General features: G+C 42.4%; 4 protein-coding genes and 1 pseudogene across 4 annotated transcripts; 2 read left to right on the top strand and 3 right to left on the bottom strand.

Annotated features, from left to right (window-relative positions):
• The first annotated feature begins 4,175 nt into the window (after positions 1-4,175).
• On the top strand, positions 4,176-4,533 carry LOC118796768 (histone H4). The gene has a single exon (XM_036555871.1). The coding sequence runs from the start codon at positions 4,203-4,205 to the stop codon at positions 4,512-4,514; it is 312 nt and encodes a 103-aa protein (XP_036411764.1). The 5' UTR covers positions 4,176-4,202; the 3' UTR covers positions 4,515-4,533.
• A 502-nt stretch (positions 4,534-5,035) lies between these two features.
• LOC118796765 (histone H2B) lies at positions 5,036-6,289 on the top strand. The gene has a single exon (XM_036555868.1). The coding sequence runs from the start codon at positions 5,115-5,117 to the stop codon at positions 5,487-5,489; it is 375 nt and encodes a 124-aa protein (XP_036411761.1). The 5' UTR covers positions 5,036-5,114; the 3' UTR covers positions 5,490-6,289.
• LOC118796773 lies at positions 6,284-12,658 on the bottom strand (annotated as a pseudogene).
• LOC118796763 (histone H2A-like) lies at positions 7,592-8,425 on the bottom strand. Its single transcript, XM_036555864.1, has one exon. It carries the CDS (start codon positions 8,238-8,240, stop codon positions 7,854-7,856), a length of 387 nt encoding a protein of 128 aa, XP_036411757.1. The 5' UTR covers positions 8,241-8,425; the 3' UTR covers positions 7,592-7,853.
• On the bottom strand, positions 11,133-11,716 carry LOC118796767 (histone H2B). The gene has a single exon (XM_036555870.1). It carries the CDS (start codon positions 11,548-11,550, stop codon positions 11,176-11,178), a length of 375 nt encoding a protein of 124 aa, XP_036411763.1. The 5' UTR covers positions 11,551-11,716; the 3' UTR covers positions 11,133-11,175.
• Positions 12,659-16,860: the final 4,202 nt, after the last annotated feature.

Raw genomic sequence — 16,860 nt, 5'->3', positions numbered from 1 at the left:
AATTGTTAAGTTTAAGTGTAAAATCAGACAGTTTGTTTCTAGCAGCTTTTGGACCAAGAAGCAGAACCTCTGTTTTATCCGAGTTTAGAAGGAGAAAGTTACTCGACATCCAGTCCTTTTATACAGTCTTCAATCTTAACAAGTTTAATTTTATCATCTGGGTCGCTTGCTAAATATAACTGAGTGTCATCAGCATAGCAGTGGAAATTAATGCCGTGTTTACTGATAATGGTGCCCAGTGGTAGCATATTTGATGTGAATAATACAGGTCCTAAAACAGAGCCTTGTGGAACACCATACTTTACTTTTGTGAGAACAGATGATTCACCGTTTATATTAACAAACTGATAGCGATCAGTGAGGTAGGACCCGAACCAGGAAAGAGCTGTTCCTGTTACTCCTACAAGGTTTTCTAGTCTGTCTAGTAGGACAGCGTGGTCTATTGTGTCAAATGCCGCACTAAGATCGAGGAGGACTAACAGAGACACATTTTCTTGGTCAGAAAATAATAACAGATCATTTACAATTTTTACTAGTGCTGTCTCTGTACTATGATGTGGCCTAGAGCCAGATTGAAATGTTTCATGTATTTCATTCCTATGCAAAAAGGAGCTTAATTGTTTTGCTACAATTTTTTCCAAGATCTTAGATATAAAGGGGAGATTCGAGATGGGTCTATAATTTGATAGGTCGCAGGGATCAAGGTTAGCTTTCTTAATCAGAGTCTAATTACTGCTAGTTTGAGAGATTTTGGGATGTACCCGAGGCTAAGAGAGGAGTTTATTGTTGAGAGAATAGGCTTGGTATTTCTGGCAAATTTCCTTGAGTAAACCTGTAGGAATCAGATCTAACATACAGGTAGATGATTTTGCGGAAGAAACTATTTTAACTAGTTCATTTTCTTGAAGTAAGGTAAATGATTCCAGCCTCTCTGCGGTGATTATAATATTTTCAAGGTTGAGGCTGGCATTAAGGGGAGGCAGGTTTGTAGAGTTTAATTGCGTATTCTGAATTTTCTGATGAATTCTTTCAATTTTATCACTAAAGAAGTTCATAAAATCGTTGCTGCTATAGGCTGATGGCATCTGGGGTTCACTAACTGTTTAGTTCTCGGTTAGTTTAGAGATTGTGCTGAAAAGTAATCTAGGATTATTCTTATTGCTTTCTATGAGAGAGGAGAGAGAGGCTGAGCGTGCTGTAGCAAGTGCTCTTCTATAGTCTATAAGGCTCTCCTTCCAGGCGGACTGGAACACTTCTAGCTTAGTGAGGCGCCATTTTCGCTCAAGTTGTCTGGCGTTCTGTTTTAAAGCCCGAGTGTTGTCATTATACCAAGGGGCGAGTTTTTTCTGCCTTACTATTTTACTTTTTAATGGAGCCACACTATCTAGAGTAGATCGAAAATGATCCTCTAAGAGCTTGGTCATAATATCTAACTCAGTAGAATCTGATGGACAGCTGACAGAAGCTGATAATTGAAAGTTTCTGATAAAGCTACCAGCTGTGGAGGGAGTTATTGTCCGCTTGACATGATAACATGGTGATGAATGCACATTACTACTGAAGTGAATTTTGTATGAGATTAAGTAATGGTCAGAGACTGCTGTGCTCTGGGGGAGAATGGCTAAGTTATCTATGTTTACACCAAAGGTCAGTATTAAGTCTAGAGTGTGGTTGTGGTAGTGTGTGGACCCCTTTATGAATTGGGTGAAACCTATGGAGTCTGATAGATATAAATGCCTTGCTTAGTGCATCTTGAGGATTGTCAAAGTGGGTATTAAAATCTCCAACAACTATTATTTTATTTGAAAGCGTTATTAGACTTGATAGAAACTCTTCCTGTAAGAACCGAGAATTCGGACCTGGCAGTCTGTAAATTGTAACTAGTGAAAAGGAATTTTTATTTGTTCCTTGATCACTTATATTAAGAAAAAGAACTTCAAAAGAAGAGAATTTGGCTCGGCAAGCAAGCAAAGTTTATTTATATAGTGCTTTTTACAACAGGTGTTGTCACAAAGCAGCTTTACAAGGAAATCAGCATTACAGACAGAAATCCAGGTCCGAGCCCCCATGAGCGTCGCCAGTGGAAAAACTCCCTAAGAGAAACAGGAAGAAACCTTCAGAGGAACCAAGACTCAGAAGGGGAACCCATCCTCCTCTGGTCGACACCGGATAGTAAACATTGTTAGTACAAAAAACAGGGAAAACAGGTGGAGCAATGATTAATTTGATTAGTTTAGTTCATGCAGCAGCAGCGACAGCAGCAGCGACAGCATCAGTGGGGTCAGGTTGTGAGGGTGAGGTTTGCACAGCGAGCAGTGGCACCCTGGGAGGGTGGCTTTGTTTAGACCAAATAAGTCATCGGGTCTAATCCATGTTTCTGTGAGACACAGAGCATCAAAACCGTGATCGGTAATAATTTCATTTACAACAACGGCTTTAGATGTGAGGGATCTTATATTAAGCAGTCCTAGTTTTAGACCAAAGTTGCTGTCACTGCAAACTGGTATAACTGGTCTGATATTAATCAAGTTACTGAAGCAAACTTTTCAAGGCTTTTAATTGCTTTGTTTTATTCGGGGAACAGACACAGCCTCTATTGGGAGGAACCTATGAGCATTTGTATTTATAGAATAAGTATTTGTATCAGCACTTGCCTTATTTACAGTATAAATGCTGGCAATCGCCTTATATTCAGCAGTAACACTAGCATTATGAGCTGTAGCATTTCTATTTTTGACGCTACTTACGTGGCCTTCACTCTGGAGTCAGCGGATGGCAACAGATCCCAGACGACTAGGGTGGAGGCCATCCCTCCGGTAGAGCGCTGGCTGTTCCCAAAACGAGGCCCAGTTGTCCACGTAGCCCAAGCCGTTGAGGGCGCAACAGCCGTGGAGCCAGGACTGCAGTGCGAAGAGCCTGGCGAGGAGGCCCGGGACGTAGGTGAGGGCATAGACGGTGAACTGAGGGCGTTAGATGGTGGGGTTCTGTCACAGTTCCCTGCCTCCCCTCCAACTCTACAAATAGTGAAGAATCTTAACTGTTTCTTCACTTTTGTTGTCATAAATTTGCAGCTTTACAAAATTCTAAAACTTTGTGTTGTTGTTGTATCAGATATTATTCTGAATTCCTGCAAAATTTATATGATTTTAAATTAATAACTCACTCCAAATTTAGGTATTTTGACCAAACTGAGCTGTGCACTGCAGTTTCTCATTAGGTCGAATGAGATTATTTACATTGTTCTGTAGAGTTCTGTGGACCAAACCAGCATCAGGGCGGAGCATGGACAGGTCAGTTCATGCCACACATGAATATTAGCTGCAGTTTCCTTCTCTGATTGGCCCTGGTGTGACCTCTAATCTGAAGAAGGACATTTCCCCTGGACTCAAGCCCCCAGTGAGCACGCTTAGGGCAACAGTATCAAGCAAAACTCTCTCTGAGCCGATCAAGGAAGAAACCTTGAGAGGAGTTTGTTTGAACTGGACACCAGGGATCTTTTCTTTTTGTGGAACTGCTGGCCCTGAGATTATTCCTGGGGGAAGGGAGTCAGAACGCACACTATGTTACAGTGCATGGTGGGGACTGTAGTTCATCTCAGCGTGAAACGGGCTAATAAGAACAGAAAATTAAAATAATTTCTCATTAATATTATTATGCTGCATATAATACACACGCATTTTCATGTGTTTTGGTATTATATTATTCTTACAGACCTCTCACTCCATTACGGTGTGTTTCTTTACATTTAGACCAGCCTAGACGAGCCCACTTTGACTCGTAATTGTGCTTTTTTTTTTCTTAAATTAAGATGAGCTGTATTACAATTGACAAAATTCATTCTTTCTTTCTTTCTTTCTTTCTTTCTTGTTCTGTTTACTTTTGTACTTTGGACAGTTTTTGACAATTTTTAAAACGATATGCGATTTAGAAGGCTGTGAAACGCTACTACTAATAATGGTATCGTTCATAGTAACAGTTATAATAATACGAGTGATGTTTATTTCATGGCAGTGTTTGCTTTGTGTGTTTTCGTTGATTTCTATCGTGTTGCTGTTTTCTCTGTAGCGTCTGTTGTGCGTGGCTCCACCTCCCGTGCCTAGTTGGTTCCAAATAGGTCCTGTAGGGGAGCATAACAGGCGCGAACGGTGTAGTAGCCTATCATTGATTCCTTTCTCCTTCACTTGAAAAGAAAGTAAGGTAGGATGTCCGGTAGAGGAAAGGGCGGTAAGGGTCTCGGTAAAGGAGGCGCTAAGCGTCACCGCAAAGTGCTCCGCGATAACATCCAGGGCATCACCAAACCGGCTATCCGCCGTCTGGCTCGCCGTGGCGGCGTCAAGCGTATCTCGGGTCTGATCTACGAGGAGACGCGCGGCGTGCTCAAGGTGTTCCTGGAGAACGTGATCAGGGACGCCGTCACCTACACCGAGCACGCCAAGAGAAAGACCGTCACCGCCATGGATGTGGTTTATGCTCTGAAGCGTCAGGGACGAACCCTGTACGGCTTCGGAGGTTAAACGCTCGACTCGAACAACGATAAACCCAACGGCTCTTTTAAGAGCCCCCCCACACCCCCACCAGAAGAGCTTATGGCCCAATAATAATGAAAACACCAAACTTTGCCTCCATAGTGATTTGACCTTTTCAAGACAGAGTGACCTTGATTTAATACCATAATAACGAGTGGTGGTGAATCTTTAACTGGCTTGAAGGCCCCCTGAACATGTTTAAAATTGTGCTAGCATTTTATTTCATGCACTTTCGTGAGTTTCGTGTTGTGCATTAAAATTGTGTGTTTGTGTGTAAAGAATGGTTTAAAAATCTCGTTATATTTGGAATAAACCTGATAGGGACATCTGTATTGTACGTGATACCAAGTAGCTAAGAAGGCGCGGGAAGGTGAACAAAGGATAAGTCTTTAGCTGGGAGGGGGAGGGGAGGGGGAGGGGAGGGGCGGGGCGCTGGGAGTTGTCCGCCAAGTGAGCCATTGATTGTTGTCCAATGATCGTCTGTCTGCATTCAGAAGGGCGGAGCTATAATTTGAATATCGGGGTCTAGATAAGCCGGTGCCGGGCGCTCCTCCTCATTTTTCAGTTGAATTCGAAGAAGAGAAAACGATGCCTGAACCCGCCAAGTCTGCGCCGAAGAAGGGCTCCAAGAAAGCCGTGACCAAGACGGCTGGTAAGGGAGGCAAGAAGCGCAGAAAGTCCAGGAAGGAGAGCTACGCTATCTACGTCTACAAAGTGCTGAAGCAGGTTCACCCCGACACCGGCATTTCCTCCAAGGCGATGGGCATCATGAACTCGTTCGTCAACGACATCTTCGAGCGCATCGCCGGTGAGTCGTCCCGTTTGGCTCATTACAACAAGCGCTCCACCATCACGTCCAGGGAGATCCAGACCGCCGTGCGCCTGCTTCTTCCCGGTGAGCTGGCCAAGCACGCCGTGTCCGAGGGCACCAAGGCCGTCACCAAGTACACCAGCTCCAAGTAAGAAGTGACGCCAACTTCATCAAACCCAACGGCTCTTTTAAGAGCCACCCACGTTTCCGCTTGAAGAGCTTTGTTTCCGTTTTATGAATGTCAAGGCTGGGTGTTTGTTCAGAGGTGGGGAGAAAGTGTAAGCTAGGGTTGTGCCGCATTCCAGTCGGTTTTCCCCGGTAGTTACTTATTCTGCCCGTAGTTGCTCTGTTGTGTGGATAATGGTACGGCTTGAAGTAAATTAAGTTATATAAATGTATATGTGCATATGCACACATACTCCCATTGAGGTGTATGTATATACGCATGTGTGTGTGTGTGTGTGTGTGTGTGTGTGTGTGTGTGTGTGTGTACATACGTACATACATACACACATTTGTGTATTTGTATTACAAGAGTTGTTTACTTACATATTCCTTTAATGTTCTGTGTGTTTATGCATTTGAAGGCTTTTGCAGAGTGAAATAAGAGGGCAGTGTGAGTGGTACAAAAGGAACAAGCTAGGGAACTGCATTAAAAATAAAAATTATGGTCAATAAATGAATAAACAAATAATGGTTATATTGCATGTCCTGCAGCAGTATGCTGAAGGTAGAGTGAACTTTTCTCAGTTCATTATTGTTTATTGTTTAGTTCTTGGCAGAAAGCCAGTGTCACATGTCCGTATTGCACACATCATTCAACTACTTCCCTACACTACGGACACTCCTCACACAGTCACAGCACGTAAATGAACTCGGGTTGACTGGGACAGTTACTCTTCTGGACTGAAACAGTTAGGTGGCTCTTAAAAGAGCCTTTGGGGTGTTTTGGGGAAACCTGGGAGCGCGCCGTTTAATTTATGCGCGCTCTCCGCGGATACGGCGGGCCAGCTGGATGTCCTTAGGCATGATGGTGACTCTCTTGGCGTGGATGGCGCACAGGTTAGTGTCCTCGAACAGACCCACCAAGTACGCCTCGCTAGCCTCCTGCAGGGCCATGACGGCAGAGCTCTGGAAGCGGAGATCGGTCTTGAAGTCCTGAGCGATCTCCCGCACCAGGCGCTGGAAGGGCAGCTTGCGGATCAGCAGCTCTGTGGATTTCTGGTAGCGGCGGATCTCCCTCAGAGCCACGGTACCGGGCCTGTAACGGTGAGGCTTCTTGACGCCGCCGGTGGCCGGAGCGCTCTTACGAGCAGCTTTAGTAGCCAGCTGCTTTCTCGGGGCTTTGCCACCGGTGGACTTACGGGCGGTCTGCTTGGTTCTTGCCATGCTGTCAAATTCTACTCTTCTCTAGCAAAGAAATTGAATAACTTCGCGCGCACATCTCGGTCCTTAAAAGTATTAGAGTTGCTCGCAGCTCATTGGGCGTCTTGGATGTGCCCGCCTTCCCCAATGGACGACTCCTCCCGCGTTGGCAAAACGCTATTGGGCGTCAACATTTTTAAATCACAAGACACTGCCCCAAAGCCTTGGCGGGCTCCTGAAACACATTGTTATTTTCTTACATGTCCGGTGTAATGTTTCTCAGATTTTTGGTTCATTCATTATTACACACCTGCTATTTCACCTTCACTCGCGTAGTTATGAAGATGTTTATGTAAGTTTATTCGCCTTGTGTTAGAGTAAGATATTCTACATTTTATTCAGTGTTCAATCATGGGACGTGGGGTGATGCTATGATCCTTCTTATTGTACACACGATGTTCTGTAACAATCGATTTAAAAAAAATAAAATAAAACAAACATGGGAAAAAGAAAACTGCACTTTTGCACTTTTTGCACTTTTGGACGGGCGGTCTGCTTGGTTCTTGCCATGTTGTCAAACTCTATTCTTCTCTAACAAAGAAGTATAATAACTTCGCGCGCATATCTCGGCCGTTTTAAGGGTTCGAGCTGCGCGCAGCTCATTGGACGTCTTGAATGTGCCCGTCTTCCATTGGACGGCTGCCCACGCGTTGGCTAAACGCTATTGGGCGTCGTTTGCCACGCGCACATTTTCAAGTAACAAGACACTCCCCAACGCCTTGGCGGGCTTCTGAACCACATTCTTTTTTTTTTTACACCTCCGGTGTGTAACTCAGATTTTTGGTTCATTCATTATTACACGCCTGTTATTTCACTCGCATAGTTATACAGACGTCCAGGTCTGTTTATTCGTCTTGTGTTCGAGTAGAATAAGAGCTTTTAAGTTCTATTCAGTATTCAATCGTGGGACGTGGTGATGCTTTGATTCTTTTATTTTATCCCAATGTACACAACCTGTAACAATCGATAGACCGCCGCTTTTTTGCATGAGGAGAGATAAAGAAATAGAAAACCGCACTTTTGTTGTTAAGGTGGGTGGCTCTTAAAAGAGCCTTTGGTTGTTTACCATTTAACAGGAAAAAGAAAAACGTTTATTTGGTCTTAGCCGCCTTCTCGGTCTTTTTGGGCAGCAGTACAGCCTGAATGTTGGGCAGCACGCCACCCTGAGCGATGGTCACTCCTCCGAGCAGTTTGTTGAGCTCCTCATCGTTACGAACAGCCAGCTGCAGATGACGAGGAATGATACGGGTCTTCTTGTTGTCGCGAGCGGCGTTACCGGCCAACTCAAGGATCTCAGCGGTCAGATACTCCAACACAGCAGCCAAGTAGACGGGAGCGCCGGCGCCGACGCGCTCGGCATAATTACCTTTACGCAGAAGCCTGTGAACACGGCCCACCGGGAACTGCAGCCCGGCGCGGGAGGAGCGAGTCTTGGCTTTGGCCCTAACTTTACCTCCAGTTTTCCCTCTTCCACTCATTTTTCAATTCTCTTCAGTGCTTCAAATGAAACTGAAATGAAGAACAACTCTTCCCGATCGCCCTTCATAAAGGCAAAGCTGCTACGTTTCTATTGGCTAAAATGCCATGACCTTCAACAACCAATAATATTAGCGTCGTCAAAGTTTAGGGTCCGCCCACCGTTCCTCTCCAAGCCCTCTGCTTCTCTCTCTCCCCGCGCGCGTGTGTGTGCGTGAGAGAGAAAGAAATAGAGAGAGATAAAATACGTAAAATACTTTGGAAGATAAAAGTGAATTATTAATCATATCAGGAGGTCCATCAGTGTCCACTGCAGCCAGATATGTACGAGTGTCACTTAGTGATGGGAATTCCGGCTCTTTTTAGAGAGCCGGTTCTTTTGGCTCGGCTCACTAAAAACAGCCGGCTCTTTCGGCTCCCAAATGGCTCCTCAGATTTTTTGTTGCTTAAATTAATTTATTACCAAATTATGTGTAAAGTGAATTACTAATGTAAAAACACATTATATCAAATATTTATTTTTATATGGCTTTATTTAAATACTCAACATGAAAAAGAGTGCTACAAAAATAAATTATAAAACACAAAAATCAAAGACCCATCTAAATCAGACAAAAAGGTCCAATTTCTGATTGTGTATATTATTTGTTAATTTGTACAGTGAAACAACACAACATCAACAAAACATCACTTAACTTTGCACAGTCTACACTCCGCCTTTGAAGTGTCTATCACATTAAAAAGTGTCCAAACTTTACTCCGTTTCCTGTCACTCATTTTCCTTTTTAAATAAACTTTATTAAATATTTCAATTACATACATATCAAAAGAACAATACAAAGTCACGTGAATACCATTGTACACACAAACACAACAAATCCATCTAAAATACAATAATACACAAACTTACAATTAATTTAAATGAGAAAATTATAAGTCCAGCAGAGCCCAGGGATATTTTGATTTACTCATTTTCCTCACCTTTCCAGCGTCTGTCTGACTATGTAAAGCGCGAAGTTGTCTCACTCTCTCTGGTCTCCCGAGAGAACTTTGCGGGAGACTCTCCCTCCCTCCTGTTCGTGCGCTCACTGTCCTGTGTGTTTGTAACCCCTTTAACAATACAAATGCAGATTTGTCATGTTAGTAACGTAAACCTGAACTGAACTGAGAGAGAAAGAGATGAAGACAAAGAAGGACACAAAGAAAGAAAGTCCCTGTTTCGTCGCTGTTTTTCTACCCCATTCCCGCTCCTATTCTCATCCATGTAAATGCAAATAGCAACTGGATTATTATATCGAGCCATGTGTGTGTGTGTGTGTGTGTGTGTGCCAAATAGGCCTCATCTAGAAGAGGCACACACACAGAGAAGAACCTGTTTGTTTCATGTAAGTAAGTAACTAAAATGTCTTTGAAGGAGAAAAGCACATACATAGAGGGACTTAGTTGTAACTATATTGTAGTAATACAAAAAGTGAATAAAGTTTAAAGGCCTAGGTCTGATTGTGGCTTTGGCCTATGATTATTTTTAAAAATATATTTTACTTCTTGGTTTGGAAATAATGTAATAATTTTTGATATGAAAAAATAATGATGTTAATAATGACATGAAAGCTAATCAAAGAAACTATGTAAGGTTTTGGAAATAATGGTGTTTAAGGGAGTCATGAAAGTTGGAGAAAATGGTTTGTAAATCAAAAAGTTTGAAAGAGTTGGGTAACTCTGGCCTCAGCAACAGTCAAGGTCTTGCCCTGAATCTACTTTAACTTTAATTTCACCATAAACCTCAAAAAAGGCCTAACTTGAAATTTACTATTACTCTAAATACATGTTAAGCTTGAGGCCTAGCTGTAAGGCTAATTTGGCCTACTCTAACTACAACATGAGCACAAAGCCCAGTTCTGTACCTGATTTTAATTTTATAGCTTCATCATACGTCTAACGGCTCGCTATACATCTCAGTTCACTGAATCTAACACCATCACAAGCCTGAGGCCCTGCCCTAAGCTTACTTTGACATCATTTAATTGTAGCTCCATAGCTACTGCTACTCTCTCTAACCTACTTTACTCTGTCTACATTTTAAGCCTTTAACTCTACCTTTTTCTGAAGCCTAAGGCTTTACCCTCCACAGCTACCTTTACTTACTCTGACTATTTCAGAAGCCAGAGGCTTAGTGATAAAACTACATAAAACTACTTTTGCTTACTATACCAGCAGCAATAGCATACGGCTTAGCTCTTAACCTACCTGTGCTTGCTGGCACTTTAGCATTAGCCTAAGATCGTCTTTTACTTACTCTAACTGCATTATGAGTCTAATGCTTGGATCTACATTACAGACTTAATAAGGCCTAGCATATAACTGACTTTAACTTACTCTCATTTTACTTTCATGCATTTCATAAACAACAATAATGAACTGAGAAAAGTTCACTCTACCTTCAGCATACTGCTGCAGGACATGCAATATAACCATTATTTGTTTATTCATTTATTGACCATAATTTTTATTTTTAATGCAGTTCCCTAGCTCGTTCCTTTTGTACCACTCACACTGCCCTCTTATTTCACTCTGCAAAAGCCTTCAAATGCATAAACACACAGAACATTAAAGGAATATGTAAGTAAACAACTCTTGTAATACAAATACACAAATGTGTGTATGTACGTACGTACGTATGTACACACACACACACATGCGTATATACATACACCTCAATGGGAGTATGTGTGCATATGCACATATACATTTATATAACTTAATTTACTTCAAGCCGTACCATTATCCACACAACAGAGCAACTACGGGCAGAACTTCTCCCCACCTCTGAACAAACACCCAGCCTTGACATTCATAAAACGGAAACAAAGCTCTTCAAGCGGAAACGTGGGTGGCTCTTAAAAGAGCCGTTGGGTTTGATGAAGTTGGCGTCACTTCTTACTTGGAGCTGGTGTACTTGGTGACGGCCTTGGTGCCCTCGGACACGGCGTGCTTGGCCAGCTCACCGGGAAGAAGCAGGCGCACGGCGGTCTGGATCTCCCTGGACGTGATGGTGGAGCGCTTGTTGTAATGAGCCAAACGGGACGACTCACCGGCGATGCGCTCGAAGATGTCGTTGACGAACGAGTTCATGATGCCCATCGCCTTGGAGGAAATGCCGGTGTCGGGGTGGACCTGCTTCAGCACTTTGTAGACGTAGATAGCGTAGCTCTCCTTCCTGGACTTTCTGCGCTTCTTGCCTCCCTTACCAGCCGTCTTGGTCACGGCTTTCTTTGAGCCCTTCTTCGGCGCAGACTTGGCGGGTTCAGGCATCGTTTTCTCTTCTTCGAATTCAACTGAAAAATGAGGAGGAGCGCCCGGCACCGGCTTATCTAGACCCCGATATTCAAATTATAGCTCCGCCCTTCTGAATGCAGACAGACGATCATTGGACAACAATCAACGGCTCACTTGGCGGACAACTCCCAGCGCCCCGCCCCTCCCCCTCCCAGCGCCCCGCCCCTCCCCTCCCCTCCCCTCCCCCTCCCAGCTAAAGACTTATCCTTTGTTCACCTTCCCGCGCCTTCTTAGCTACTTGGTATCACGTACAATACAGATGTCCCTATCAGGTTTATTCCAAATATAACGAGATTTTTAAACCATTCTTTACACACAAACACACAATTTTAATGCACAACACGAAACTCACGAAAGTGCATGAAATAAAATGCTAGCACAATTTTAAACATGTTCAGGGGGCCTTCAAGCCAGTTAAAGATTCACCACCACTCGTTATTCTGGTATTAAATCAAGATCACTCTGTCTTGAAAAGGTCAAATCACTATGGAGGCAAAGTTTGGTGTTTTCATTATTATTATTGGGCCATAAGCTCTTCTGGTGGGGGTGTGGGGGGGCTCTTAAAAGAGCCGTTGGGTTTATCGTTGATCGAGTCGAGCGTTTAACCTCCGAACCCGTACAGGGTTCGTCCCTGACGCTTCAGAGCGTAAACCACATCCATGGCGGTGACGGTCTTCCTCTTGGCGTGCTCGGTGTAGGTGACGGCGTCCCTGATCACGTTCTCCAGGAACACCTTGAGCACGCCGCGCGTCTCCTCGTAGATCAGACCCGAGATACGCTTGACGCCGCCACGGCGAGCCAGACGGCGGATAGCCGGTTTGGTGATGCCCTGGATGTTATCGCGGAGCACTTTGCGGTGACGCTTAGCGCCTCCTTTACCGAGACCCTTACCGCCCTTTCCTCTACCGGACATCCTACCTTACTTTCTTTTCAAGTGAAGGCGAAAGGAATCAATGATAGGCTACTACACCGTTCGCGCCTGTTATGCTCCCCTACAGGACCTAGTTGGAACCAACTAGGCACGGGAGGCGGAGCCACGCACAACAGACGCTACAGAGAAAACAGCAACACGATAGAAATCAAGGAAAACACATAAAGCAAACACTGCCATGAAATAAACATCACTCGTATTATTATAACTGTTACTATGAACGATACCATTATTAGTAGTAGCGTTTCACAGCCTTCTAAATCGCATTTCTTTTAAGGCGAAATGTCAAAAATTGTCCACAGTACAAAACAAAAATGTGTGTGTGTGTGTGTTATATACTACATATTACTATGTATGAGAGGGTTTATGTAGGAAATAAGTGCTACAGCGCTCATGCACGTCACTGGTGAAGCTTGGCCGCCATCCTGTGGTCAAACCGTGAAGAGGCAAGTCCGAGAAAGACCATTAGACTCCTTATTGTAAATTCTAAATGACTGTATGAAATGATGTGGTTTGGTTGTTGTAATTACTCTAAAATAATTATCATTTATTTTCCATTTTATTTACGTAGCCTCACAAACACAGTAATACAAGAAGTCACTCAGCTACACAATGTTTCCACACGTGTAAATATCTCTTATTTTAATACTTGCGGGTTCACATTTTGACCACACGATGGCATCCAAGCTCCATCGATGACAAATCGCCCTCAGCCCAAAACCCCTGGGGCGGACTGTCTGCACTGTTTTCGCTTCTCTGATCAGAAAAACAGTAATTACTCTACATATTGGGTGCTGCTATAGTATAAGTTTAGTTAATGTTCATTGAAAAAATCCTCTGCATTTTTTATGAAAAATGAAGTCTACATACAAAAAAAAAAACAAAAAAAACAAACAAAAAAAAAACCTCACACTCATTCTCTGTGTCTCTTTCTGCAATGAACACACTTTTTAAAGCCTTGTCTTTATGATGAACACCAGAGAAATATGGAGCGAGTTTACAGAGAAATGTTTGACATTCAGTAACTTCTTTTTGCTGTTAGGTTTAATGTTATTACTGTGTTTCACAAAAATAAAATGCACTGAAGTAATAAAGTGACTTAAGATCAGCTGCAGGCGCTTTAAATCTGTTTACCATCTAAAATCACTGTGTTTTCATAGAAGTTCATTTTAATTTCTACATCAGTACATTGGTACTTGCTGCCTTCTGTCATGTTTCCTAGCAACAGCTGGGAATAACAGAGTCACATGATCAGTCATATGGCTTTATTCTCTTTATAGTATTTATTTGTGCAAATGTGTTTCCATCATAAATTCTTTGCAGTTTCCATCAAGTGGTTTTCACTGAATGTGCCAGAACACACATGAAAATGCTTAGATGGAAACCCAGCTGATGATTTCTATATTTGTGTGTGTTTGTTTTGTGTAGGACGAGGCAGAAATTGAGTGCAGGTGTGAGGTGTGTGGATGTAACTCTGCCAGCTGCAGGTGGACATTCCACACACTGCCCAGGTAAGCAGACACAGAGTGTTTGTATTTGTGGTGGAGCAGAGCTCCTGCAAGTGATAAAATGAAAACGCATAAAAAACGCTTCTGCCCAGTAGCTCTTTCTGTCAAACTGACTTTTAGTGATGAAATGCTTTACACAATGACATCATTTCCTGTAAAACACTTTTGCCGCATAAGTTTTGCTGAATCTGAAATGGCTGCCTGCTTCTCACCTAGTTCACTGCATAGTTAATGAAGAACTGGCCTCTGCGTCTAAACAGTGCATTAAATGTCCAAGAGATAGATTTGACCTTCAGTTATCAGCTGCTCGTCTCCCTGTTGGACATTTTGTGCTTTATTTGACTGTAAAAACGCTCTCATCTCCTCTCAGTCCTGCTGTACCTCTCCACCATGCTGTCTGTGTTTACTGTAAGAGACATAGTTAAAATCTGTCACGTGACACTAAATGCTTGTCCAAAGGCAACATTTTTAACATAAAAATATTTCCAGTGTTGTTTTTTTTTACAACATTTTAGGTATTGACAAACAATTTATCCACTAAAGTTGAATGGAAAACATTTTTGTCACCATTCATGAATTATTGTTACAGAAGATTTCTGTTTTCTGTTTCTACAGCCAACATCAACAAACTTTATAAAGTGTTTAACATTTTTCAAAAAGAAATCTTGGATAAAAACGTAGTTACTGATGAAACCGCCTCAGCAGCTCTTCAGGATCTGCTCTGAGACAGAAACAAACATAGACAGAGCAGCTCAGCAGCTCAACACTAGATTGTGATCCTACAGTGTATTTATTCTCTCTCTCTCTCTCTCTTTCTCTCTCTCTCTCTCTAGGGTTCTGGTTTTGCAGCTGAAGAGGTTTCAGCTGTCGGCTGATCGCACTGAGAAGCAGCACGATGTGATTCAAATAGATACAGACTTACAGCTCAGCCTTCCAGTGCAGAGGTGACAAAACACACACACACACACACACACACATCTGAGTCTCATGTTCACTCACACATTGTGAAACTGTTCTGTGTTTTGCAACAACTCTGGAGAGTCAACAGGACACACTCAGAAGAAAAGAGCTTCACACCTTACACATATCTTTAGAGACACGCCCCCAAAGGGTAAATCACAACAATATTTTTACGAAACATTTCACGAGAGATTAAAATCCACAGTGCTGTCTGTCACACCTTGCTTACAAGTGAGGGTAGAAATGCTCTGCCAAGGTTGTGAATTGTAAGAAAAGCTGTGGCAAACCACAATAGCACATTCAGTGCAAACATGTTAATTTAGTGAAAGGTGTTGAGAAAGTAAAATGTTGAGAATGAATGAATGAATGAATGAATAAATAAATAAATAAATAAATAAATAAATACCGGCTATATTATAAACTTAAACTTTTTTTGATAATACATTGGCTGAACAATCAACCAACCATCTCCTCTCTTTCCTACAGAAATGCACTGAGCTCCTTAAATAGACATCCACTGGTCTACCCAACCCAGCACAACCCAGTCCTTCACCCCTGCAGTATAACAATAAGCATCAATAATAACTTCTGAAATAAATACAAAATCCAAGAAAAGCTTGTTCACAATGGATTCTTGAATCATAAGCTAAAACACACAAAATAAGATCAAATTAAATAAATAATAATAATAATAATAATAATAATAAAAAAAAATCAAACTATATGAATCCCATGAACCCCCCCTCCAAATGGATCACTCCAACAGGGTTCTACTGAGCATGTCTGAATTTTGCCCAGGCATTATTTAAGGACAGCTCAAACCAAGCTTAGGCCTTTTCCCAGACCGGGAAGTATTGCAGCTCCTGTAAGTAATGTATGTTATAAACCTGCTGCTAGTATAATGATGTAAAGTCCAGTAGCAAACTTTAACTGTAAAAGGTGATATTATGTACCCAGCTAGCAAACACTGAGAATGCAGTGAGAAGTAAACAGCAGCATTAGCTCAAAAAATGGTGAGGAAGTGTACGAACTACTGTAAGACTAGAGCAGGACAGAACGGTTTTCCTTGCCGCTGTATCAGAGATTCAACTTTTCACTTAAATTCTTATGCTGATCATATATTTGTTATTGTTTCTTAACAACTCTTTCGATTTGCTACAACGACAGTCTCGCTTGGTCGTGTTAACATTTTTAAAGCAGAAGCTCAACATTATAAAGCCGCTCTAAAAAAAGTTCACTACAGTTTCTGATAAAGTTAAATGTGATTTTGCCAGTGTTCTCTAAAGCCTGTCCATCCTGGCAGCAGCAGCCACTGTGGGGAAGCATGGAGAGGTCAGCTGGTAAAGAGTTTGTTGAAACTGAAAGGTCTTTCAATAAACTCAGCAGAACTGATCAAAGTTTCTTACTGTCTTAGAATCGTTATTTATTAAACCCATTAATTTATTAGAATCTTTAACTGGAACAAAGACTCTGCTGTGTTATTTCAACAAACGGCTACGTCACTGAAATTGGGTCACAGGTTATACGGGTTACTTCGTAATTTGCTGTTAGGTGACCCAGCGCTCCTGGGTTGGCAGCGCGGACCTGAAAGGGAACATGTCGGGGCGTTCCGTTACGTGCGTCCCACTGGTTTGAAAAGGCTGCGGCAGAAGAACGAGATGAACACAGTAAGTGACTTTAATTACTCAGTTTTTGGCGCTGTAGTGTTACGTTAGGTGGAATATGTTGATGCGTGAGACAGTCAGTTCTTTTCAGTTTAGTTTGGCTCACGAATTAAAGTAAAGTGAAAAATGTGCAAAATAAAAAAGCCCGAATGGTGAATTAGCTAAGTTAGCGAGTAGATCGCTATGGTCACTGAGTCTGTACTGTGTTCTTATAGCGGCCGGT

Source organism: Colossoma macropomum, unplaced genomic scaffold, assembly GCF_904425465.1.
Source record: "Colossoma macropomum unplaced genomic scaffold, Colossoma_macropomum, whole genome shotgun sequence".
Classification (NCBI taxonomy): domain Eukaryota; kingdom Metazoa; phylum Chordata; class Actinopteri; order Characiformes; family Serrasalmidae; genus Colossoma; species Colossoma macropomum.
The sequence above is the reverse complement of the archived record's forward strand: the minus strand, read 5'-3'. Positions and strand labels throughout refer to the sequence as shown.

Excerpts from the sequence above, each read along its gene's own strand:
- LOC118796768 (XM_036555871.1), top strand. The coding sequence starts at position 4,203 with ATGTCCGGTAGAGGAAAGGGCGGTAAGGGTCTCGGTAAAGGAGGCGCT.
- LOC118796765 (XM_036555868.1), top strand. The coding sequence starts at position 5,115 with ATGCCTGAACCCGCCAAGTCTGCGCCGAAGAAGGGCTCCAAGAAAGCC.
- LOC118796763 (XM_036555864.1), bottom strand. The coding sequence starts at position 8,240 with ATGAGTGGAAGAGGGAAAACTGGAGGTAAAGTTAGGGCCAAAGCCAAG.
- LOC118796767 (XM_036555870.1), bottom strand. The coding sequence starts at position 11,550 with ATGCCTGAACCCGCCAAGTCTGCGCCGAAGAAGGGCTCAAAGAAAGCC.